Here is a 25,326-nt window from a genome sequence, read left to right on the forward strand (position 1 = left end):
TACTTGGTATCACTACTAGAATTTAGGGGCCACTAACAAATGTACATATACAGAGAAACCTACTGTAAAAATCTCAGTGATTTCTGTAAAAATGCCACATACGTGTTTCAGTGGGTGTAAATCTTCGATTAAAAACAAACATGACCACTAAAGTGCTAAGTAGCACAGTTAGCGCACCTTCAAATGGGATGACCAACGGCCCAGCAGTACACACCCATGCAAGCTTTGATCCCATTTGAAAACTCAATCCACAACACTGTCGTTGATGTACTGCAATCAGTCCTCTATTTTTGAGGACAGAAAATGATACGAGAATGGACCATAGAGTTAATAGTAGACTAAAACAAGAAGTAAAACATAAGCCGCTTCATTTTCCTTTGGCCACAACTGGTAAGCACTGCTTCAAAACAAGAAATTTGTGTTACACAGGTATACATGTAAAAATGTTAGTGTGATACGATCTATAGTAATATTATTTGATCAATTATAAAACCTCTTCACGATGGGAACAATTAATAATGGACCTTTCTGAAGTCACTGGGATAGCCAGGCATCCAGGCAAAAACCATTCACCACCAAAGATCCATTTTTAAAGAGATATCTTTTGTAAGGAAACAAAAATTATGATAGGCCCAAAAATAAATTCGAGTTTTCCCAAACTAGTGAGCCAAAGATGGAACCATCAATACAAAACCAGATGTGAATAACTCCATAATCACATTAACTGCATCACTTTTATGAATTTAGTAATTCAGAAATTACAGTAATTGGTCTTCCTGGGATAGTCTGTATCCAAGGCATCCATCATCAAAAGAGTAGCTTTTAAGGAAGTGTTTTGGTGAAACAATAACAACAACAATAATTATTGTTATTATTATTATTATTATTACCAAAGTATAGTAAGCCAAAGATGTAACAATCAATACAAAACTACATGTGAATAACGCCCTATTCACATCTTTTTCCCAGGGCCATCACCTCCCTAAACAAGCACGCCAAACTTTTGAAGATTAAACATCTTGCTAAATATTTGGGTATTGTTGCTGCTGAATATTATTGCATTTATTTTCATTGCACTATTGTTCAAATTTTTTCACAATTCTTTCATTGCACTAGCATTATAACTTAGGCCAGTCCAAGTACTACGTTTTTATCAGTCTTGACAGTCTTAGCTTTTTTCTCTCTTTAAGTCTGAATTTCATATTTACTCCGGAGTGTCATGTCTAATCTCGTTTCATACAATGTTTCACCAACGTGACATCAATGCCAATAAAGACAATTCTATTGCATTCCATCCCAGTCTAGTCAATCTGCATCACTTTACTTAATGTCGTAGCTAAATAGTGTGGACTTTGGTAACGGTGAGTGTAAAAGTGGGACCCTACCTGGTCCCTCTGGATGCATGGCAGCGAGGTCCTGCGATGCGGCTTGCTGTTGGACTGACTGTGTGCCATGTCTGAGGATATTACCGAACTGGACCTCCTGCGCCTTTTAAACGATGGGACGTCTTTCCCGGTTGCGCTCACGGGGGCGCAGCCCTCCTCGAGTGTTCCTTGCCCGGCTAGGAGCTTGTCCGCGTACCTCGCCAGGAGGACACCCACAACTCCAAGCAGGTACGCCACGTAAGGCCTCCAAGCAGGGCGAATTTTGTGCAGCGACAAAAGGGAAACGGCGCGCACCACACTGACGACCACCACCACGGACGCGCTCCGGTCCAGGCGCGCAAGCATCAGTGCGCCGCCGGCCACGCACGCCAACACCGTCGCGGCCGCTACTTCATGCGGGCCGTCCAGGAGGCTCCACGCCGCCGTTTCAGCCAGGTGAAAAATAGTAAGCAGCAAGAGGGCCGTTTGGAACAGCACGCCGCAGCGGATCAAGTAGACGCCGAGCCAGAAAAATGCGCACAAGAGGCTGAAAAAAGGCGAGAGTGCAGCCCAGATAGCGAGCAGCAGCTCTCCCAAGCAGGCTGCGAGCGAGTGAATGCGAGAGCACGATTGCGGCTCGCAACTCCACTGCGCGCACAGGAGCACGAGCACAAGCAGCGCCAAAAGCGCGAGTGCAAACGCAGCGCTGCCAACTCCAGCGCTAGTCTGCGCCAGCCTTGGCCACGAAGGCGCGCGCCGTGCGTCGCGGCTCTGTGTTTGCGCGTCACCGTGGGAGCTCAGCGCGCTTTCTGCAGCGCGTGTCCGCTCCATATGTGCAGGCATGGCCACAGGAAATGGCAGCGAGCCCTGCGGCGCATCTGCGGCGTTGTGCTCGCGGGACGCCCGCTTGGCGAACTCGCTTTGTTGCGGGCCAGGAAGTTCTCCGGTTACGCGTTGGCAACCACAGCCGATGGACACCAAATTCGTCTTCTGAGCATCTGTGCCAGGTAGTGTGGAGATCCGAGGTGTGTGTTTGAATTTTGACGCAACACACTTGCGCTGCAAAAGTCTCCCTCCGCTTGCAAAATGCACTTGAGTTGCTTTGATGCCCTTTTGCACTTGGGGAGCGTCCTCTCGTTCTTATCCCAAGATCCAAAGCTGTGTTTGGGAGAGTGTCCTCCAGTTTAAAAAAGTCCTTTTATCAGCCGTGAGCTCATTTCACACCCCCTAATTCTGTCAAGGCACTGTCGTTCGAAGCACCCCAATCCTCCACGCAGCCAACCCTGCAGGCATCTTTGCTATCTTGCTAATATGTTGATCGTAGCCTTAGCAGAACACTCATCACCCATGCTATAAAATGAACTAAGCTGAGAGACAAAAATACAAATGAGCTACTGAAAATGGTTTAGTTATCATAGACCTGACGTTGTCATGTTCCGTACGCTTTGTACTTTTGTGTTCTGTGTTGTGCTCTCAATGGGATTTAGCCCTTTGATGTCTTTAAAATTTGACATTGCAAAGTTTTTCTTAAAGATATGATGTCATGAAGATATCTGGATTACATGTATAAGGAGACTCAAACTCTCACTTGCACTACGGCTTTATGCATGACCACTTTTCTCTCTTTAATACCTACCTAATAAACTCTAGTTTATTTCAAAAAGAGTTGGGGTGGGTCCTTTGAGGTGTCCTTAAAAAAGTTCAAAGTAGAATGTTTCTATTAAGCACTGTATGTGGAAACAATGCCCAACTTAGCTCAAAGGGATTTTAGATTTTTTGTTTCTGCCTCGCCTATCTGCTTTCATCTTACTTTTAGCAACGCTGTTCGGGACGCGCAACACATTAGGGAGAAGGAAAGAAAGAAAAGGGAGGATGGAGTGTGTCTTCATGCTCGTCGTCACGTTTTTTTGCTTAGAGTAGCATGAAAATGATAAAAGTAAGAAAAGGCCTGTTTCAGATACAGCCCATATGCCAATCCAACCCCCCCAAAAGTTATAAAGAGACAAAGTGTTGCTTGCGTGAATAAACCGCTCCAATGATGGCGTTAGATTTACAATTTTTTAGGTTCGGCGCTTCCGGTTTCAAACAGGCAAATATTCATTTGTATTTCATGTCCTGGAGCCGAATTGTGTTTCACGCGTAGAAAATAGAGTGCGCGGCCACATCTACTGCTTTTAAAATTGAAAATCTTGGTAAGACTATTTTGACATTGTTCTCTCTTTCATGTTTTGTTCAGTTGGGGCTTGTCAGTGTTCCAACATATCCTGTGTTCCTTTGTGATCATGTTTTTGTTCATTTAGAGCTTGTTTGTTATGTTTCTTTTGTCATCTTTTTTGTTTTATTTTGTGAGAGCCGGTTGGTGTTAGAACTGAAGGGAGTGCCTTTTCTTCCTCCGTGTATTCATTAACATCTGGTTTGTGAGACAGGTAAAACAAGTGCTGGAGTTTAGCAGTTCCACTGAGGTTTTATTACAGAATATTCTTGGCACAAATGAGGTACAGCAGGAATCACTTTTATACTAGGAGCGTGGGATATGAGAAAAAGACAACTTGAAAGGTAGTGGCAAAATTCCTACATCTGTGCAAACTAGAACCACCACTTGAAACAATATAGGGACAGTATGAATGGATATATCAAGATGTTAAGTGATTATACCAAAGTAATGACACTAAAATTTATGAATAATCCGGCTGTAGTTTTTAAACTGTGTACTTTATTGCCGGCTAGGACAAAGCCAGGACCTTAACATGGCCTCAAGGCTTTAATGCTAGGACCTTAGCTTGGCCTTTAAAGTCACTATCTTTGATTTTTGCATTTTGGAGATGGAATATGAGCTTGCTCTGTCCACTCCACGCATCGGCCCGGTATTGCAGTACCTCCGGGAACGGTGCATTCGCAATGATCGCAGCAAGGCTTTAGGGCTAGGACCTTAGCTTGGCCTTTTGGCTGAGAGTAAGTGTCCCGGCTCCTAGGCTTTGTAGCGTATTATGAACTGACCGATAACGGATAATGGATAATGAATAACGAAGATAGATCAATAACCCTTAAAAACCCCAAAAACCCCATCATGAAGTGCATTGATTACGACTAAACAAGTAAAACACGGCTGAAATGATAAAAAGGTTATAAATAAGCAACTAATACAATCATGACTATATATGCAGTGACACATTTCAATATAACAACAGAACATTATGTTGTTTTATCCAAGGTAGTGTGTCAACATGATATAGCACGAATGCGAAGTCGAGCTTGTGTTAAAGTAACTATGACATAATACATTATTTTCTTAAATTTTATTCTGTATCCCCATTTATGGGATCCACTTCTTCGGCCATGACGGAACCTGACACACCGGACAGTTCACTCATATGTGTTTGTATTTTCAATTTTCAGTGTATGACACCACGCAAAAATGGGAGAGTGTTGATAGGAGGGAAATCGGGACAAAAGACCTCAGCTGGGAGGAGGAAAATTGAACCCAGAAGTGGGTGACCAAATAACGTAATGTCGTGAGTGTTGGGGAAAGGGACAGGAAACCTAAAAAGTTTCTAGCAACCGGACAATAAACACAAAAGTATGGGTAGCTCTGTACATTCAGGCAGAAGGGAGAATACATAGGATGATAAAATTAAATACAATAAAAAATAAAATCATCTAAAAAAAAAAAAAAGTCACTAAGTTGAGCTCCACCCACAATTTTATTTGAGACTCCAAAATGTTATGTGAAAATTATTTTCTTACATTCATGAGAGATAAAAACTTAAGTTAAGGCCAGAAAAAAAGTGGCCGTTAGGGATTTTTGGCATCTTTTAACAGCCGGTCTTTGTTGTTTGGTCACATTTGATGGTAGTTTTACTCTGATATATTCATCCACTCACTGCTTACTTTGGGAATAGTCTAACTCTTTTTCTATCATATCTAAAAATATATACATTAATCTCATCATATTTCAATCTTATACTGTCACAAGATGCACTGTGTTGCATTGCAACTGTAAATGTGTGCAAATATCCATTTTTAAGAGGGTTTTTGGGTGCCATCCCATCCATGTCAAAGTTTATCTGAGGAAGATATTCAACCGGATAAAAAGTTATGGTGAGTGGAAAAGTGTGTTATAAGTGAAGTACAATCATCCGTCTAAAAATTTAAAGTAATAGAACTGGAAATGCCTGGAGCAGAGGCATACAATACAAAGAAGAAAATTCAAGGCGATGAATATTCGGGGTCTGTTACTGGAGATTCAGCATGACTTCTACTTGGGATTTTCTCTATTTCTAAGATTTGCATTGTTATCACTAATCTGTCCCAAATTTGATCAAGTAAAGCCCACAGTTTCTTTTGAGAGTCACGGAGGAGAGACGGTCTACCCAGCTGAGTTAAAGTGGATAATAGCCTTGTAACATAACATGCGAGTATTTTTGTAGATGTGGCATTAAAATGTCTTTTATGCTCTGAATGCTTTCAATGTAATTATACTGAAGTGAAACAGGCGGCTTAATGCCCTCTGCCCCCGACTTCTCCGAATCATTGAAATATTCATCTCGCTTTAAGTGTCAACCTTGATGCGTTTTGTCACAGACGGAGATTTCCATCAATGTTTTAGCCTGCTGGTCTCACAAGTGCAAAGTGTGCAAATACATCCCATAATGCACTGTTTGCACCTTTACGTATGTGTCTTGTGATTTGCGTAAGATTAATACACTGAAACGGTTGTCTTTGATTATGGCACACGGAAAGGCAGGCAGCGAGGCAGCACCATCCAGATCACCAGAGGCAATCAAATGATACCCAATAGACAGGAGAAAGGTTTGATGATCTTGTGAGTCCAATCACAGAAGTCGACAGTCCAAAAGTTTATCTGGCGTTATTCATAAGCAATGCTCCCTCTAATTTTCCACGGGTCAGAGCGTTCACTCAAAGTTGAGCAACACTTGAAACAACAGTGAGCAACAGCAACCCCAAGTGTGGCAACTAAATCATTATCAAACATGTCCAAAACTTGACATCACGTTACATTTTGCTGAGTTTTCGGGAATGCAAAATTATTTTTCACTTTTGAATGAATTGACTAATGTACAATTGCAAAGGTTGCAGGGCCTACAAACGTCATTTGTTTTTACATTTCTTTCACAAGATTTCCATTTCTCTTATTCCTGGTATCTTTTGTCGCATAATACTAACATTTTGGGGGGCTTATTTAGTCGGTTGCACAATACAGAACTGTATTTAATTACATTTTTTAGTGGAAGTACAATGTTGGCAACAAGATTAACTTGCTATAATTGGAAATTATTTGAATGCAACACAAAGTTTTTCCTCTTTTTCCCTGTTTTATTCACCTTTTTTTGTATTCCCTTTTAAAAAAAATATTTTTTCCGTGTTTTTTTTCTACTTTTTTTTTTAATTCCCTTAAAAAAATCTCATTGTGTTTATTTTTTCCGAGCTGTTACTTTTTTCTTTTTGTTCTCTATTTAATTTTTTCCTACATTTCTTTCTTTTCTTTTTTTCTGGCTTTTTTCTAAATTTTTCCTTCTTTTTTCTCTTCCTTTTGTCTCTTTTTTCTCAGCTTTTCACTACTTGTTCATTTTGGTATTTTTTTCTTTTTTGTTCTATTCCCCCCTTCCTTTAAGTCATTTTGTGCATAATTTTACATAATATTTGGTCATGTTGAGATTAAAGAATTAAAAACAACCCGAAGAGCAATTTAGGACCCGAAAGAGCCGGTTCCTTTTAGTGAGCCGAGCCGAAGAAGACGGTTCCCCGAAAAACTCTACTAACTTTCCTCAACTTCCTTCTCCTTCGACTCGACTTCAAAATACCGCATTTAGGACACAACATCAGGGGAACTCATGTATTTTACCTTCATGCACAGTAACTTTGACTTGAGTCGCTTCTTAATTAGTAATTTTGAGCCCTCATTGTTGTGCGCTGGCTAGATTTTCTTGTGCGCTGAGAATGTGCGAGCAGTGCGCAATTGCGCACGCGCGCAGCTTAGAGGGAACACTGGTTACGGGTTTGTTTAAGAGGTGGGGCACTCATCTTGGGTGTGAGGTTTGATTCCAGTCTGCTCTGAGTTAAATGTCGAAGTGTCCTTTGGCAAGACACTGAACCCCTAAAACCTCCTGTAGAGTAATTGCTTTATATGATATCCATTTATTCAGAATCTAATTTATGGTTACCGATTCGCCCAGCAGGTAGTGCTCGCAGTTTCCCACCCGAATTAATTCGACATAGCCTCATATTGTTTCAAGCATTCATCATGCAGGAATCGATACTCTAAAAATATTTTAATTTGAGCTTTAAATTATCGATTTTTAGTTCATCGATATGGATAATGATTGATCAGTCAAGAAGGAAAATAGTAGACACACTCAAATGATTGATGCACGTGTTTGATACTAACCAACCACTCTCATTTACATAATAATGAAAATATTTGTGTATGTATGTGTGTGAGGGGGAGTCATGTTGGATGCATAGAGGAAAAAACCCTACTCAGAAAAGTCTCTCTATCCCTTTGGTTGCATCCCTCTGCCGAGGGACAGGGAAAAGGAAACCATGGCTTGGGTTTTTGCCATGTTTCCTGGTTGGGGAGACGAGGCTGTGGCTTTCGACCTTCTTGGTCGCCATTACATACAGTATGAACTCTTTGGGGTTTCAAATCTTTATCATACAGCTGGAAAAATTCCTGTGAATAGATTGTTCTGTTGGCAGAGTGTCAGCTGGGGGCATAGTCTCGACACCTCGATAAACAGGTAGGAGCCCTGCACGCCTGACGCCGCTATCGATGTGTGAGTATGTGTGCGTGAGTGGGTAAGTGTGAAGTACATTGAAAGGGCTTTGGGAGGTCTTCAATGACTTGAAAAGTGCTATTTACATGCAGAGCATTTACTACTACAAGCCTGATACATGCTATCATGACAAATATTTATAATGCCCATTCCAAAGCAGTCTACTAAAAACTGTGTATTTCATGTCAGTTGTGATTAGTCAGAAGCTAGGGAGGGGAAGAGGCACGAGCATAGGTCTTGATCCCGTCCATCGGCTCAATGCCACACGGCCTTTTCGATACTGGAGACAGCTGCTTGCTCAACATGCGGGCACATCTTTGGCCGCCACTCACACACAGCTATTGCTGATTTTTGTGTTTTTTTCAAAGAATGAGTGGAAACAGAGAACAATTATTCTTACTGGAGTATTTCAAGATGACTGAAACAGAAACAAACTCCTGATAAGTGCAAGGAACCAAGATAACATTAGCCTAGTGCCGCTTGGACCATTGCAAAAGGAGATTAATCATAAGAACACTGACAGGTTTTTCCGTGTGTATTCGGCAGTAATGAAAGACCTCAGAGATTACGGATGACAAGTGAAAACACTTCGAGGGAAAGATGCTATCATGCAAAAATACGCATGAAATATGCAACGGACTTGCTGTCATTCTAATGCCAAAAGGTAAACTGAGCTTTACAATGTATACAATATTTAATTAAATTGTTCAACACTTGTTTACTTTTTCCCCTCAAAATCGACTAAACCTGAAATGAGCACCGCTAAGAACTGTTGACAAATCTTTATATAGCCCACCAGTGATGGGTCATTTATATTTTCTAGGAAATTTGTTTTCTAACTAGCATGATGTTTAAGTTGTTGACTGAGCCTATTTCAACCCTATTTCTAATAATTACTTACATTTTTTGTTCACTTAATTCCGGTTCTATTTTCTTCCTCACAGCTCTTTTCACTTGATTTACCCGTGTTTTTTTTATCCTACAATGACTCTTTCTCTTTCCATTTTCAATTCTCTTTTCCCTTGGTTCTTTGCTAGTTTGTTGTCTTTCTCTTCACGTTCTAAGCACCCAAGTCACAGAGATCTAATTTATTCGCTGTGCCGAATCTTGCCTGAGCTCCCAGTCTGAAGGACTGCCTGATGAAACATTGAACTGTTGACTTCGCTGCTTGGACTTACTAGATCATCAAACCTGTTCCCCGTCTAATGGATTGCGTTTGTTTTTCCCTGGTGTTCTGGATAATGTTGGCTCACTGCCTGCTTTTTTGTGTACCTCGCCCTGCCCTTATAAAGGACAACAGTTTTATTATACTAATCTATGCTTCACCCTTGCTCTTTCGTACCATCACGAGTGAGATCATGTCACTCAAATTGTTAGTCGTTTGTGCTAATCATTAACAAATAGTAGCGCTAAGCTTCAAGAAGGTTGTTGACCCCTGCCTGATCTAAAATCACTCGGGCCAAAATGGGACGAACCAAATACTTCGGTCAATTTTCCTCTGGAAACTTGTTTGTGTTGTTTTAATGCAATTAAATCCAATAACTTTTCCCCCCACAATTCTTTTATACAAAAAAACATTGCACAATTCTTGGGTGGGTTTTTTTCTGCAGGACAACATATGACGCTGGGTCAAAATAAACCCATGTACTGGGTTCATCCATTTTTGACCCAAAATTGGGTCATTTTAAATACAACATTTTATTGGGGTCTAGTGTAAAGATTTCTGGTTCCATGGGTGAAAATAATAGCATCCCCTGACTGCACGTCAGTGAATAAAGTCCTTCCTTACTTAATCATGTTTTGTTTACGGCAATCCTCGCTACTTCTTTTCGTACTAAGCAGCCCCAGTGCATTGCGGGTTGAAAAATATTCGACAATCCTTTATTTCCAATCTCATACTGCTACCGTAAAAACAAACAACACTTAACTTTTGTCGTGTTTTTTTTTCGGTATTCTATCAACCAAAAAGTCAACTGCACTTGTGCTGCCGCATTACATTATCCCCAACCCCATGTCGCTACAAGAAGAGGCTGGAAGAGCATGTTTCTATCGGGCCCAGAAGCTTTTTTTGCCATATTGTCAACCCAAAAAGAAAACTGCACTTGTGCTAGCAAAATCCATTATCACCGATCGCATATTGCAGCAAGGAGGGGGTAGCAGAACAGTTTTAATTGGCTCTTTTTGCCATTATTTTCACTAAAAAGTGAACTGCACTCATGTGGCCGCGTTCCATTATCCTCAATCGTATAATGCTGTTCTTACTTTTTGTTCCATACTTGTCAAACACTTTCAAATCAATATGCCATATTGCATCTTTCAATTCCTAGGTCGACCCTAACAAATTTGGCATTTGCCTCTGATACATCGGAATTTCAAAACAACCACGAGGACATGCAATTGATGCACAAAAATGATGGTACCAACTACAGTTAAACTTGAAGAAGAACACTAGATTTGACAATGCTAACTGCTGAAGATAAAGACAATGACCTAAAGATGATAAGGATGATAGACCAGCAAAAACAAAATAATGTGACAGAAACGACCTCGTGCACTCCTGTGTAGGAACTCAAATCAATCCGGCATGTTTACTAGCCCAAATTGGGCACACTGCCGGCCCCAGGCCAACTTTCCATCCACTGAGGTGATGCGAACATCTACACACACACAAAAACACACATGTAACCTCTCCGTACAAGATCACGCTTGCGCACACTCACTGTCAGTGCCAGCAACATGATAATTTGCTCACATGCTGAGCCCCAACAACAAGCATCTCTCCACCACATGGAGCTACACGACCAAGCGGGGGAATGGCGGACTAATTAGTGACAGACACTCATGAGCCTGGAAATTGAAATGTGTGCCTAATAATGAAAATACTGCAATTTCTGAGACTCAGGATGGCCTTTCATTTCGATAGAGGAAACAAAATAGGCCTGGTTACTGTAACTATTTTGTAGTAACTCAATAACAAAAAAGGACAGGGCAGTAAATTTTTATGAGGCTTTTGAGAATAATTACACAATTCAATGACTAGGAATTTAATAACCTTTGTTGTCATAGTTATTAAAATTCTATCCTACATATTTAATGTTAAAAGGAACGCTCCAGAGACGAGCATTCTAACCACACAATGGAAGGCATTTTTCTGTTAGCTAACACAAGAAAAAGCCAGGTGGCTCACTTCTACCTCAGAGTTTTAGACACGCGTTGAAGAATCATGAAACATGTATCATATATGCTAGGAGCTGAATTTTGAACATAAACTACAATACCGAAATAGGTGGATCGGCTTATTTGCTCTTTAACTCCACCCGGCAGAGTAAAGGCCCACATTAAACCACACCACCTACATTGGATATTACCGAATCTTACTGCATTATGTGTTCTGTGTAGCACTATTTAGTTACTCTATATAACATGCTACAGTGGGCATTTGCACGTCACACTGGGTATTTGTATATTGTATTCTTTTGGCTTTATTATTGTATTGTTCTCAGCTCAGGGATGCTGCTGGAAATGTGAATTTCCCTTAGGGGATGAATAAAGTATCTATCTATCTATCTATCTATCTATCTATCTATCTATCTATCTATCTATCTATCTATCTATCTATCTAAAACAAAGCAAGATAGGCATGGCTACCCAATGGCCTACAGCCATGCAATGTCTTCATGGCACCCCTTGCTGGATCTCTTCTTCTTGTTCACTCAATGTTTGAGAGGGACCACATCTCAGTTTGTTTGCCTATAATAATGGGTCCCAAGAAAATCAGTTATGAGAGGAAGGAAAGGTGGAAAAAATGACAACAATGATCAAGTTAAAGAAGGAAATTGGGAAATACATAAATGGTGTCTGCCATCAAAGGGCAGCTTAAAGGTTTAAAATGGTTTTATTTTTGTCTTTATTACCTGTTTATTATTCTTTATTACAACACATTTAAATGATATTTGTTGATTAGGTACACGTTTGATTAACATTTTGAATATTTCTTTAAGTTTGTAGCAATTTTAAAGCAATTTTAGGAGGCCGGTTTATACGAGATGTAGGCTTTTATGCGAGTACCTATGGTAACTGCTCTATTTCAATACACATAAATACATTTTTCTGCTATAAAACAACTAATTTTTGAAAAAATGGGGGGTTGCTCAGGGTAGAAAAAACATACATTAGTCAAAGTGAAGTATAATTTGCAATGATAAATTGTAAATCATTATAAAAGTTATGTCATAATATAGACTTAAATAACCTAAATTACTGTAAAAAAAACTATACTCAACAATAACAAACAATAACTTACACTGTAGATAAAAAAAATCTGATCACTTTTAGCAAAGACGGAACGCTAGTGTGGCATAGTATAGAAAAACTGTAATTTATTCTAAAGAAAAAATGTGACTCGTTTAAAAAAAATACAATACATTTACACGCAAGACAAAACTCATAGCATGTCATAGCACATGAGAGGTTTGTAAGTATTCATCTTTTCAACCCATTATGTCCTAACTCATGAACGTAAAGAAAAAAACGTCTTCTAGTTCAGCATGAAAGTAGGCCGAGAACTTGAACGACGCACTGTCCTGCAAATGGTAGGGTAGAATATTGAAATAGAATTAGAAGTTTGCTGGTGTGGGTGGCAGCGCTGCAGGCACAGAAAGACAGAATGTTGGAAAAAAAGGGCCTCAGATGAATAATGGAAATGCGTGCTTTGTGGGAGGGAGGAGGGAGTCGCTCATTCATCGCTTAGATATTCAGGAGTCAAGAAAGTTGGACAGGAGTTTTGAATTTTTCACACCAAAGTTTTCAGAGGAACACGCTCAGGAGTTGATGGAGCTTGACAAGAAAATATTTACTGGAAACCAACGCCAATCGTCCCTCGGAGATTGGGCATACAAACCGCGCTGTCCTGAATAATGCAACACCAAATTGCTGCTTCTTGTTTGGCATGGCAGGCTGTGTGTCCTAATGGCTCGGTGTTTGGACAAGAGCGCCTCGCCAGGAAAAACAGCCGCTTCGCCGCATGCGCCCCTCGGCCGGCGCACAAAAGTCGGCTTTCACGCAGCGGCCAGACGGGAAAGGCCGACAGCGCCGGTGACCCACGTCCCACCGTTTTCCACGTAAGTTTACGAGTTTCTGTAAACACCAGGAATGCTGGGGGCTAAGCGCGGCCCTAAAAACTGAGAAAGGAGATGGATTTTTTTTCCCCCTCTGCGTGTACTAATCAACATCCGGGTCGCGAGACTAGATGTGGGGGAAGAAAAGTGCTGGACTGCAACAGTTCCATAGAGGTTTTCAATCACAAAAAAATAGACTTTTTTAAAACAGATCAAATTCTGGGCTTGTGAATACATGACATAGCTGTGTGCCCTTCACAAAAAGCATCAACAAAAATGCTGACCAGCGTTTTTATAGGAAATGTTTGGAGAATAAAGTAAAAATTTCCCAAAATTCTGTTGAGAGTGGATCTTCCTGGATTTTTCAGGTGGTTTGTAAGATCGGGAGACTCAAAGCCTCCCTCTCAGAAAAACCCTATCACTTGGAACAAGATAGAGACCATATAACGACAGAATATATGAATACATTGTGACATCAAGTGAACACCTTATGAAGTATTTATATAAATAGTTATTAAAGTGCGTTATGATGAATAAAACACAGAAACAGTTTATAAGAGAGTGGGGAAACCTCAGTACTGATACCAATTTAGTTTTAATTAGGAGTGTCCTGATCAGGGGTTACAAGGCTTCACGTCTAAGATCCTTTTTTTCCCAACCAATATCAATACTGATACCGGATTGACACTTCAAAATATAAATTTAAAAAATGTGCAAAAAAATAAGTGCCTCGGAGTAGAATCGGAAGACCACACCCAATACAGATTAAGTCAACAGACACACAACAGGGGCCGGTTTCCGATTTTGTGATCAGATTTGATCATTCATACTTTAAATACTTAACATTTCCCCGGAATAAATACTTTTACGCCGTGGATCCATTAGAGCAAAATTCCTTAAGATAGTAGGGAAAAATGAGTATTTAATTCAAATTTTGAATAGAATGCAAACAAAAATGAGTTTCACATACAGTAGATCTCTACAGTGACAGGAAACAACATTTGCCCCCTTCTTGATTTCTGATTTTTTTTTTCTTAAGTATAAAATGCAGTTTTGAAATGTTGAGAACATCACACAGCAATGATGCCACCATGCTTTGCTGTTGGATTCATGTTATTTTTGTCAAATGCTGTCCTGTTTTTGTGCCAGATGTAACAGGCTGAACACTTCCAAAAAGTTGAATTTTTGACTCATGAGTCCACAGATTTTTCTCTCCAAAAGTCTTGAGGATAATCAAGATGCTTTTTGACGACTCTTTGTGTTCTTTTGTGACAGCAGTGGTGTTAGCTTGGGAGTTTTCCAATGGATGCTATATTTGGCCATTGTCTTTCTCTTATAGAGTCAAGAACACTGACCTTAAGTGGGCTTCTTTGCTGCCTCAAGACCAGGACAACTGGACATGATTGACGGAATAATAAATTCTGGTGTTTACCAGAAGCTTGATCTTCCACCAGTTCATGCCCTCGGACTTAAGCGCTCCTGGAACATGCAGTCGGACAACGATCCAAAACACACCAGCAAGTCCTACTCTGAATGGCTCAAGAAAATGAAAGTTCTGGATTTGCCAAATCAAAGTCCAGATTTAAATCAAACTGAGATGCTGTGGTGTGACCTTAAACATACAATTCATGCTAGAAAAGCTTCCAATATAGCAGATTTTAAACAATTTGCAAAGAAGAGTGAGCGTAAATATCTAGATAGATAGATAGATAGATAGATAGATAGATAGATAGATAGATAGATAGATAGATAGATAGATAGATAGATAGATGGATGGATGGATGGATGGATGGATGGATGGATGGATGGATGGATGGATGGATGGATGGATGGATGGATGGATGGATAGATAGATAGATAGATAGATAGATAGATAGATAGATAGATAGATAGATAGATAGATAGATAGATAGATAGATAGATGGATGGATGGATGGATGGATGGATGGATGGATGGATGGATGGATGGATGGATGGATGGATGGATGGATGGATGGATGGATAGGTAGGTAGGTAGGTAGGTAGGTAGGTAGGTAGGTAGGTAGGTAGGTAGGTAGGTAGGTAGGTAGGTAGGTAGGTAGGTAGGTAGATAGATAGATAGATAGATAGATAGATAGATAGATAGATAGATAGATAGATAGATAGATAGATAGATAGATAGATAGATAGATAGATAGATAGATAGATAGATAGATAGATAGATAGATAGAGATCATAAATCACCTTTCCTTATCGGATTCTTTGCTGCACCTTCTCCCAAAATTCAAGCCCCTTTAAGGAAAACTCTTGCCTCATAAATTGAAGATATTGAAGCGGCCAGGGCAGCGGACACCAAACCCCCTATTTAGTCTTTGGCAGCCGCTTTTTGACGTCATTTAATGGTGGAAAGCTTCTCTTAAGTAAACAGACAATAAGGAGAAACCTCTCAAACAGCTTACAGTTGTCATTCGCTTAAGCCGTAACATTGTAAACAAGGGGGGAAAAAGTGCACGCTCCCTGCTGTTCACGAGGCACTCCACAATGCAGTAAGTGCTCGACTAAAGCTCTGGCAGCGCACCAAGGAGGAAAATCGTTGATGGCCTCCCTCCCCAACCGTCTCTCCAACTCTGCACACATGCAATTTAGATATGAATCCCTGACGCCAGGGGTCGGGAACTTTTTTGACTCAAAGAGCCACCAAAGCAAGATGTTTAGATTCTTTCTTCAATGAGTTCCACACCATATCTTTGAAAGACAATATTTAGCAGAGTTGCCAATTCTAATCTCCAGACAAAGCTAACTCTCAAGTCAATTTTATTACACTGTGTGACGTTTCATGATCTAATAACATTTAGAAAATAATAATAATATTAATGGAGGACCCTGCGTATCATATCAAGAGATATCCCACTTCTAACTACACGCTTGAAAAAATATCCAAGACATAATAGAAGGCAGACGTTATACGCATACATGTATTGTTTCACGTTTTTCAGGTGGACCAGGGAAACCAGAAGTGAGGCAGGTGTGCTCAAAAAGAGGAATGGTATTTATTAACAAAAGGAGGTACAAAGTAACAAACAAACAAGCAGGCATGAAAATGGCTCAATGCGTATAAAGGTGTGTGGAGGAATTACTATAATTTATTTGTTTACAATGCACGTTTAAAATCGGTATAAAATGTAGTTTAAGTTTTTCTAAACTCAAACTCGTAATGTAAAGCAATTCAAATTGTTTTATTGACAACTGAAAACAAAATACCAATGTAAAATTTGCAATGTATTATTTCACGGCTTTTGAAGTCGGATTCCTCACAAGATACACTAAAGAGTTGTTTAACTCACTGTGCTTTTTTGCATTTGTTTCAATCTTTCAGGACGACTTTCTGTTGTTTTCATTATCTAACATTCATCTCTGGTACCCTGAATAAAAACAGTGAGATGATGGAATAAAATGCAATGCACGTTACGCCCAAAAAACATTACTCCTGCCTGTGCAAACTACAGTACTCTGATTTTAACTAAAACACACGATTAACTCTTAAATCTCAAAACATGTCACACCCCACCTCAAAAGAAAATCTCCTTGGATCTATATAATTCGTGTATGTCACCTATTTTTACTTTAAAAGGGTGAATTCCTCCTAAAGGAGAGAGATTTTCATGCCTGAACAAGTGGTAACACAACAACGAAATGTCCAAACAAATCAAAACATGACATGATTTTGGAGAAATGACATGGGTATGGCAACCAGGATGACAATTGCAATGAGCCAACGCAGTGGCCTGTCCGAGCAGTCAGTATAAAATTGTGGAATGATCAGGAACATATGTGGTTAGATTGAACACAAGTGTATCCAGTTCTACACCCGGTTGGCACCTTCTGGGGGAAGGTGGCGTGTCAAATCCTGACATATTGTGAGGCATCTCATTGGTTAAGAGACTGAAAAAAATCCTAATGAAATTTCTTGTACCAGCCTTAACGGTAGAAAAGCGCATAGACGTTTTTTGCTGATAGTCGTGGAAACATGGTGTTGCACTCTCAGCCTAATTGCGTAAATCAAGTTTATCTCAGAGCCAGATGTATTCATGAAAAGAGCCACATCTGGTTCACGGCCCATACATTCCTAACCCCTGTCTTACACTGGTTTATTGTATCACAGCACAACTAATTTTTGTTATTACCGTAAATTCCGGACTATAAGCCGCTACTTTTTTTCCCAAACCTTCAACCCTGCAGCTTATTCAGTGATGCAGCCAATTTATGTAATTTTTTTACAGCCGCCAGCGGCGCTCGAGTACAAAAGGTGGAATATATGCGGCGAGGAAAAGGCACATGACGTGGCTTTCAAGCTAAAAGCAAACGAGCAGTCCGATAAAGAAGGAAACAGGGCTACTGCACGTAAAGTTGCTAGCGTATTCTTGAATAAGGGAGAGTGGGACGACGTCTCTTTCCCATATTGGTAAAGACGACTTTGATGACGTCAATTATAAGGAGAAAGATGGGGACGGTTCACCGTGGCTTCTATGAGTACGGTATGTTTGTTTTAACAGACTCGTTAGCTTTGTTGCGAGCGTGTTTCTAGTAGCGTTTTGCTACCCTTCACAGGCACGGTTTGGGATGAAAGTTATAATATTATAATTAAAGCTTTGGAAATATAGACTTTTTTTCAACGGGCACCTGGACTCTGCATGTCTGCTTCCCACCTTAAGTACCGGTATCATTTTCTGTTAATTTTGCCGCCTGTGGTTTGAGGACTGTGTACTTTATTTCCAGTTACAATTGCAGGGCTCAAAGCCAGCTTTGGGCCAATTTTGCGATTGTATCACATGTTTTAATGTGGGCACATGTGGCTTATATACAGGTGCGGCTTGTGTAAGTACAAAATCGGTTTTCCCCTTAAAATGTGGTGGGTGCGGCTTATAATCAGGTGCGCTCTATAGTCCGGAATTTACGGTACAAAAAACAAAAAACATTTGAACTCCTACGATAAAATGGAAGCAGTTTCTAATCAAGATATTGTCCCGTTCACATTTTTACTTAATGCTGGTTGCACAAATATGATTCGTTTTACATTTTTGTTCATAAACAATGATATTTAACCATTGCTATATTCAACCATGGCATACTGTGTTTTTTAACATTTTTTATAGATCTATCTATATCTATTCTATTAACCTGCTACAGACCCTGACACATTTAATATCACTTAGAGGAGTGGTGTCCAACCTTTTTCAAACTGAGTGCTAGTTTTTGTTTCTAATTAGCAAAAAGGGCACCTTGTTTTATAGGCATTTCTAAATTAGCAACCAAGCTAGATTAATTGCTAAATAGCTAAAAAGGTAGCTTGATAGTTAGTTACAAAGGTAAATAGATAAATAATAATAATTATTCGAGAGCTAGATAACTTGCTAAAAGACTAAAAAGACATCTAAATAGCTGAATGGATAAAAAAAAGAAAAGAAAAAAAGCTAGCTAGCTAGCAAGAAAAGAGGCCATCATTAAGCTTGATAACTAGCAAAAAAGGTCAAATGTTAGCTAGATATCATTGCTCGAAAAATGATGGTCTACTATTGATTCCAAGAGCCAATGAAAAACCCCGTCCTTCAGCAACTCCCCTGGCTCCCAATCAACCATAGAATCAATTACAAAATCCTGCTCTACACCTACATGGCCATTCATAACCTTGCCCCTCTCTACCTCTCTGACCTCCTTTACTCTGCCATCCTGCACCTTCAGATCATCTTCCTCCCTCTAGCGCACTATACCCGCTGCCCGCTTCAGCTCCATGGGGAGCAGAGCTTTCAGCCACTCTGCCCCCCAGCTCTGGAACTCACTGCCGCCTGCGCTCCGAAATTATGGGACCCTGTCAACCTATAAGTCCGGACTCAAAACTCACCTCTTCAGACTTGCCTTTTCTTGACCATCTGCCTCACATACTGCCCTCTTTTTACTCTTCTGTGTTTTATTTGCTATTTATTACTTGCTTGTTTTACTCATGCTTTATTGTTGTGTCTTACTATATGGACAATGACCTTGGGTGTCTTAAAAGGCGCTTCGAAGTACAATGTATTATTATTATAAGGTTTCGGGACAGAGTATTTGGCAGAGGTGTAGAGATGACCTATAACAGGGGAACGGGTAAGTCAGTTGTTGTTTACAGATGACACAGCACTTGTGGCTGATTCTGAGGAAATATTGAGAAAAATGGTCTGCATTTATATAGCGCTTTTCAAGTCAATGAAGACCTTTCAAAGCACTTTACAATGTGCTTCACACTTACCACACACAAATAGGGAGACAGCCATACATGGCGCCTAGCTACTTATTGGGGGCATTAGGGATTCAGTGTCTTGCCCAAGGGCACTAAGGTTGGTAATGGAGTTTGGAAGAGAATGTGATAGGCGTAAGTTATGTGTGAATGTTGGGAAGTGTAAGGTGATGAAGTGTTCATGTGATGGAGTGGGCATGGCGTAAGAAATAAGGTTGCATGGACAGGTGCTGGAAGAAGTTGAAAGCTTTGGGTACTTGGGTTATGATGTGGCTGCAGTTGGTGGAATGGAGTGCGAGGTATTGCACAGAGTGAATCAAGGAAGCAAGGTTTTGGGTGCTCTGAAGAGAGTGATGAACAACAAGAGTATGAGTATGGATGTTAAGAGGGGACTGTATGAGAGTGTAAATGTGCTGACTGTGTTGTATGGTGCAGAGACTTGTATGGTGCAGAGACTTCGAGCCTGAACGCAGATTTGAGAAGGAAATTAAATGTTTTTAAGATGGAGTGTTTGAGGAGTATGTTAGGAGTGACAAGATTGGATTGATTGAGAAAGGAAATTGTGAGAGACAGAACTGAAGTAGTAGTGGAAATGACCAAGCGTGTGGATAAAGGAGTACTCGGTTGGTTTGGACACATGGAGAAGATGGATGAGGAGCGAATGTTGAAGAGGATCTACAGAGCAGAAGTAAATGGAAGGAGACCAGGAGGAAGGCAGCGATTGACGTGGATGGATAGTGTTATGAGTGCACTGCAGGAAAGAGGTCTAAATTTAGTGGAAGCTAGAGCTCTTGTTGGTGATAAGAATGAGTGGAGAGGTGTTGTAAAAGGATAGTGGGACGCAATCTAAGGGATGGGCAGGGCACCTGTATGATGCGGCAGAGGTAAACCAATGAAATGTGTTGGGCCCTGCTGTTGAAAACGTGTTGTGTAACCATCAACCGAGTGACATGGTCGCTTTCTTGTATCACGTTTCATCTGGGGGGATGAAAGCATGACCAACTCAAATGCTGTGGTGCCCAACTTGTTTAGGTGTTTGGGCATTTGGGTTGGCCATGGTCCAAAAATTTTTGTGTGTCTTTTAGAAAATGTTTCCCTTTTTTTTTTCTTTTCCTTTCATTTTCTTTTTCTTTTATTTTCTTTGTTATTGTATGTGTTTGTCTTACTGTCGGTCACCCCTCTTGAGGAATATGACCAAGGTAGATAGATAGATATGTAAGTTGGACCTTGAAATAACAGAAAGTTAATTCCTGTATTTAATGTTGATGAGGACTGTGTATTTTTTGTTAATGCACTTGCGACATCCCCTTCAGCCTTGTCATTCTTGAAGGGGGTTATGTGCGGCCCATTTTCGAGGTTTCTTGCGCTGAGGTTTTTTAATTTTTCCTTGCCCTCATGTAGGTTTCAGATCAGTGCATGTTTATGCTAACAGCATGTCATTTAACAAAGAAAAGTATTATTTTCCTTCCCATATCCTTTCCAGTGATACTTTTTAGTGTCTCTTGTGTTTAGGAGCTGATCACATTGAATTTAATTTCCAGCGGCTTGAGTGAGCTTACATTGAACACTACCAGTCGTGTCAGCCGTGTTTATACGAGCCTGGCACACGCACGGACGCCCTGTACCAGTGCTCTCTATGCTGTTCGCCTTTAAAGGCAAAGGAGTGTGGAGACAAATGCTTGTGTAAAACAAGAACGATTGTAATAGCCAAACGTTGGGCACGTTTTGAGACAATCAAAGCTTGAGTGCAGTGATTATGTTTCAACCAGGAAAAAGAATCCTCTGCTAAGTCTTTTTGTAGGTCTTACGTGAAGCGGAGGACATCGGGACCACCTGGACTCTTTAATCTGCGGTGACATGCTCTCGGGATTCGCTTACCTTTGAGCCCTGTTGAATAAATGAGTAAGCTTTACCTTGAGGTCAGCCACTGGATTAATTTGTTCTTGCGTCGTAACATAACTGCTCACTTGTCATGCAGCGAAAAATATTTGGTATTTTTTTTCACCTTGGCCTACATCAAAGAGTGGAAACGCACTGTAGGATGTGACCGCATTTCTCTAAAGCTGCGTCACCAATTATTCACGCCTGGCCAGAAGGATTCAATAATTTAACTGCTAAAATGGCAGTTGTTGAAATATTGAAACGTCGAGCTCTTTACTGGACTTGTACGCTGTTCGTCTGACTACAATGCTCTTGTGGTGCTTAAGGCGTTTAAAGACAGTGAAACAAAACCAACATCATGTTCATTTTAAATCCTGCTCATTCTCTTATGAAGAAGAGTGAGCTCAGTTTTTTTTTGTCTGTTGTGGTTTGTGAACATTTTAAAAGAGGTGTTTTTTCCTCTATTTATTTGAGCTATGCGAAGTACATACAAATATGGTCAATATTCATGAACAACCAAACAGATGACAGTGAAAATTGCACAGCCATTTCCAGCTCCTGAATGATTCAGCGAGTGAACACTGGCCAAATGATAAGAATGGGCAGATGGATAAAAATACTGATATTATCGAGACCCAGCAGGTATGTCGATGTGTCCTATTGTGTTGGGATATTTTAGTTGTCTTTGACATTGTTGAACATTACAATAATCTGTCGCTGTATTATGGTTGATTTATCGCGGTTTTATTACGACGCGGATTGACATCCCACATTGTGTTCTGCATTCTGATTGACTCAAAGGTCACCCCACCCATTTTCTACCTGTGTCTGTCTGTGTCTTTTAAGTTATACACATAGGCACAAGTAAAACAGCTTGATAAACCTACTTTGCCTGGGTACAAATCTTTTTCAATTTTATATTTCTCTAAAAGCCATCATATCAACAAAATGCTCTGGACTGAGAGAAGCACCAAAAGGCAGAGAAAGAAGCTTCCTATCGCCAACTTCTCAACAGACTAAAGCAGGGGTCAGGAACTTTTTTGACCTAAAGAGCCATAAAAGCAAAATATTTTGATTATTGATTTATACATATTTTAAGACAGTACTATATTTTAAGACAATATTCAACAAAACACTCCCCAAACAAAAGCTAATTCTTTAGTGCTTATTTTACATTTGATAATTCCATCAAATGTACTAGATTAAATGAAATGTAATAATCTGCATTTATATAGCGCTTTTCAAGTCAAGACTGCCCAGAGCGCTTTACAGTGTGCTTCACATTTCCCAATAGCGGCCGTGCAGCCTGCTTATTGGGGGTATTAGTGGTTCAGTGTCTTACCCAAGGGAATCGGGAATCGAACCTGAGATCTCTTGATCCCAAGACGAGCTCTCTACATCCTGAGCCACTGCCGCCCCAATAAGAATAATGGCATAGGCTGTGACCCATATCAATATACCAGTTTAAAATCTGTCTCCCTCCCGTTGTTACTTAGGAGTTTCGAGGCCCGTTTTGATTGTCACTTTTATCCTAATTAATGATTTCAAAACAAGGTGCAAGCAGAACTATTATGTAAAAATGTCACAAAATACCGAAAACAAAAAGTTTGTGGTTGTATTTCCTTTACGCAGTGGGCACATACAAGAAATAAGGAGCGAGTGTGGTTGTGCAGAGACCCGCTCGAACCATTAGCTCACCCAATCAAAATGCTCTGGGTGCTAGCCTGGCTATTTTGGGTGTTTTCGGTATGTTTTGTGCGTTCTAATCATAAAGTGTCGACGAAAAATCATCTGAAGTAAAAATGTAGGGCCCAGAAGTTTCTGCCCCTTGGTGCAATACAGTATAACATGTTTTTTCACAATCACGATTAAACAGTTCAAACGTTTGTTTGTTTTTTCAATATCATTTTTAAATACAATTCTTTTATTTGTTAACCAAATGATTAAGCCTGTAAATAGGGTTTGTTCTTTGGTTTCTATGTATAATAGAGTATTTAATAAATAGATAAAGGTTTCTACTTTGCCCTCTCTTCTGCCTGGTAGGGAGGATAAAGCAGCAGGCCAGTTAGAGTCAAGTCAAGTCAAGTCAAATTTATTTATATAGCCCTTAATCACAAAAATGCCTCAAAGGACTGCAAAGGATTACAATGACACAATTACCGTATCTTAAACCAACAGAAAGATGTGCTAAACGTGTGGCTTTTAGTCGCACACTCAGGCATAAACTTAGAGGGTGGCAGAGGGTGACGTATAAGAGAGAGAATAGCTGAGCTATGTACCTAGAGAGTATCAATCTCAGAAGAATAGTACTGATCCGATACTTACTTGTTTAGTATCAAAAATATTTGGAATAAAATGCCCAGTCCTAGCAGAAGCAACAATTAAGGGGAAAACCAAATTACAAAACATGATTGGTGGGCCGAAACAAAGTAAAAGTTCATACTGGTAGTTTATGGTGGCTGCAAAGGGAAATCATGTCAAGCCAACCAAATGTAAAAAAGTCCAAACCACATGAACCGCAAAGAGTTCATAAAGGATCCATAATGACGTTTGGAGCTGCTGAATTGCACCCCTGTGCTATCAGATGGCGGCGCTAATGACTTCCAAAGGTTTCGCTCATTTCCTGTCTGTACTTCCTGCCGTTTCAGTCGCCCTCCGCTATGGGAGAGGGGCCTCCATGCAGAACGACCTGGAAAAGCTAAAGTCTCCCCTCGAAGCGCCCAGGCGGACCAAACCGCCGGACCTGGGCCCTGATCTAATCTGTGTCGGGCAAAGAAAGCTCCACCAGGGATTGTTATTACGGGGTGTGCTAGGAAATAGAGCCTTCCTCCAGCGCATGCACTCTAATTTTATCCTCATCAGCTTGATAAGCCCGCAGACTGACTGACCGCTCAGGAATCCTGAGATAAAGCGTGTGAGAACGTAGTTACAGTGGTACCTCTTCATACAAGCTTAATTCGTTCCAGGATCATGCTCTTAGCTCGAATGGCTTGTGTTACGAGCGCATTTTCCCAATATGAAATAATTAAAAAGTAATTGGCCTGTTCCCGACCTCCTAAAACCATCGAAGTGAACCCTATATAGTAATAAAACACATCATTTCGATCACTGAAAACCCATTTAAATACAGAGGTAACTCTTCTTACGAATTTAATTCGCTCTGGGAGTAGCTTTGTAACCTGACACTTCGTAAGTAGAGATGCATTTTGAATGCAAATGTGTTAATATGTTCCAAGGCCCGAAAAAATTCAGTAAGATGTATTTTTAAGAAATCCTAAAAGACCATCAGAAGATGAAACAAATACATGTTAAGATTTGATTACCACACAATAAACATAAAAGGAGAGGCACATAATGTAAAAAACAAATAATAAAGGAAATCTTGAAAATATTAATTTACCCTTTTGTCTCACGTTTCTTGAGAAAGTGAACCAATGATGTCTGCTTTTGCCGGCTTTTGATTATCCGTCGGATGTGCGCGAAGCAGATGTAGCGATAGCCTGACTTGTCAACACTTTTTCTGGGTGATTCCTTTACACAAATTCCGAGCCTATGTAGAATTTTGCAAAAGTGTATTTAATTTGGGTCGATTGAATGATTGCTGCGTCCCCCATTTGGTTGAATAGGTTCCGTTGTTATTCTTGCTTAATAAAGGAATTGCAAACATAAAAAAGGAAGCAATTGGCTGACTTTGACAGGTACAGTACACACAAAAAGATGTTACAGCATAATTTATTTTATTTATTTGCCTGTGGCAGTTTGCATGTGCAAACTGGGACAAGCTGATGCAGGTGGTGAGTGGTCAGGAGCAGCGAGTGCTCTCCAGTGGCAGCTTCTGTGAATGCTCGTGACCTGTATTTTCCATCATCCGTGGAGATTTATGTTCCAAATAAAACTAAAAAAATATCATGTTTAGAGGT

The 25,326-nt window shown here is 40.2% G+C and overlaps 2 protein-coding genes and 1 pseudogene across 2 annotated transcripts in view; 2 read left to right on the forward strand and 1 right to left on the reverse strand.

Annotated features, from left to right (window-relative positions):
• The window catches only part of LOC148362505 (cGMP-inhibited 3',5'-cyclic phosphodiesterase 3A-like), a 146,369-nt gene extending 143,648 nt beyond the window's left edge, over positions 1 to 2,721 (reverse strand). The window contains exon 1 of the mRNA XM_088339937.1: positions 1,386 to 2,721. Within this exon, the coding sequence (XP_088196063.1) occupies positions 1,386 to 2,207 (822 nt within the window). The 5' untranslated portion in view covers positions 2,208 to 2,721. The remainder of the gene's footprint in view (positions 1 to 1,385) is intronic.
• Positions 2,225 to 24,735, forward strand: LOC148362507 (uncharacterized). Its single transcript, XM_088339941.1, has 4 exons — positions 2,225 to 2,371; positions 8,705 to 8,822; positions 13,114 to 13,278; positions 24,055 to 24,735. Exons 2-4 carry the CDS (start codon positions 8,788 to 8,790, stop codon positions 24,158 to 24,160), a joined length of 306 nt encoding a protein of 101 aa, XP_088196067.1. The 5' UTR covers positions 2,225 to 2,371; positions 8,705 to 8,787; the 3' UTR covers positions 24,161 to 24,735.
• On the forward strand, positions 4,112 to 4,262 carry LOC148362508 (U2 spliceosomal RNA; annotated as a pseudogene).
• Positions 24,736 to 25,326: the final 591 nt, after the last annotated feature.

Source organism: Urocampus carinirostris, chromosome 7 (assembly GCF_059441175.1).
Source record: "Urocampus carinirostris isolate Australia breed hairy pipefish chromosome 7, RoL_Ucar_1.0, whole genome shotgun sequence".
NCBI classification, from domain to species: Eukaryota; Metazoa; Chordata; class Actinopteri; order Syngnathiformes; family Syngnathidae; genus Urocampus; species Urocampus carinirostris.

Bases quoted from the DNA above. Each gene is read 5' to 3' on its own strand.
- LOC148362507 (XM_088339941.1), top strand. From the start codon at position 8,788: ATGCAACGGACTTGCTGTCATTCTAATGCCAAAAG. The intron at 8,823-13,113 runs GTAAACTGAGCT...TTGGCATGGCAG, and splicing joins TGTCATTCTAATGCCAAAAG to GCTGTGTGTCCTAATGGCTC. The intron at 13,279-24,054 runs GTAAGTTTACGA...CTGCCGTTTCAG, and splicing joins CACGTCCCACCGTTTTCCAC to TCGCCCTCCGCTATGGGAGA.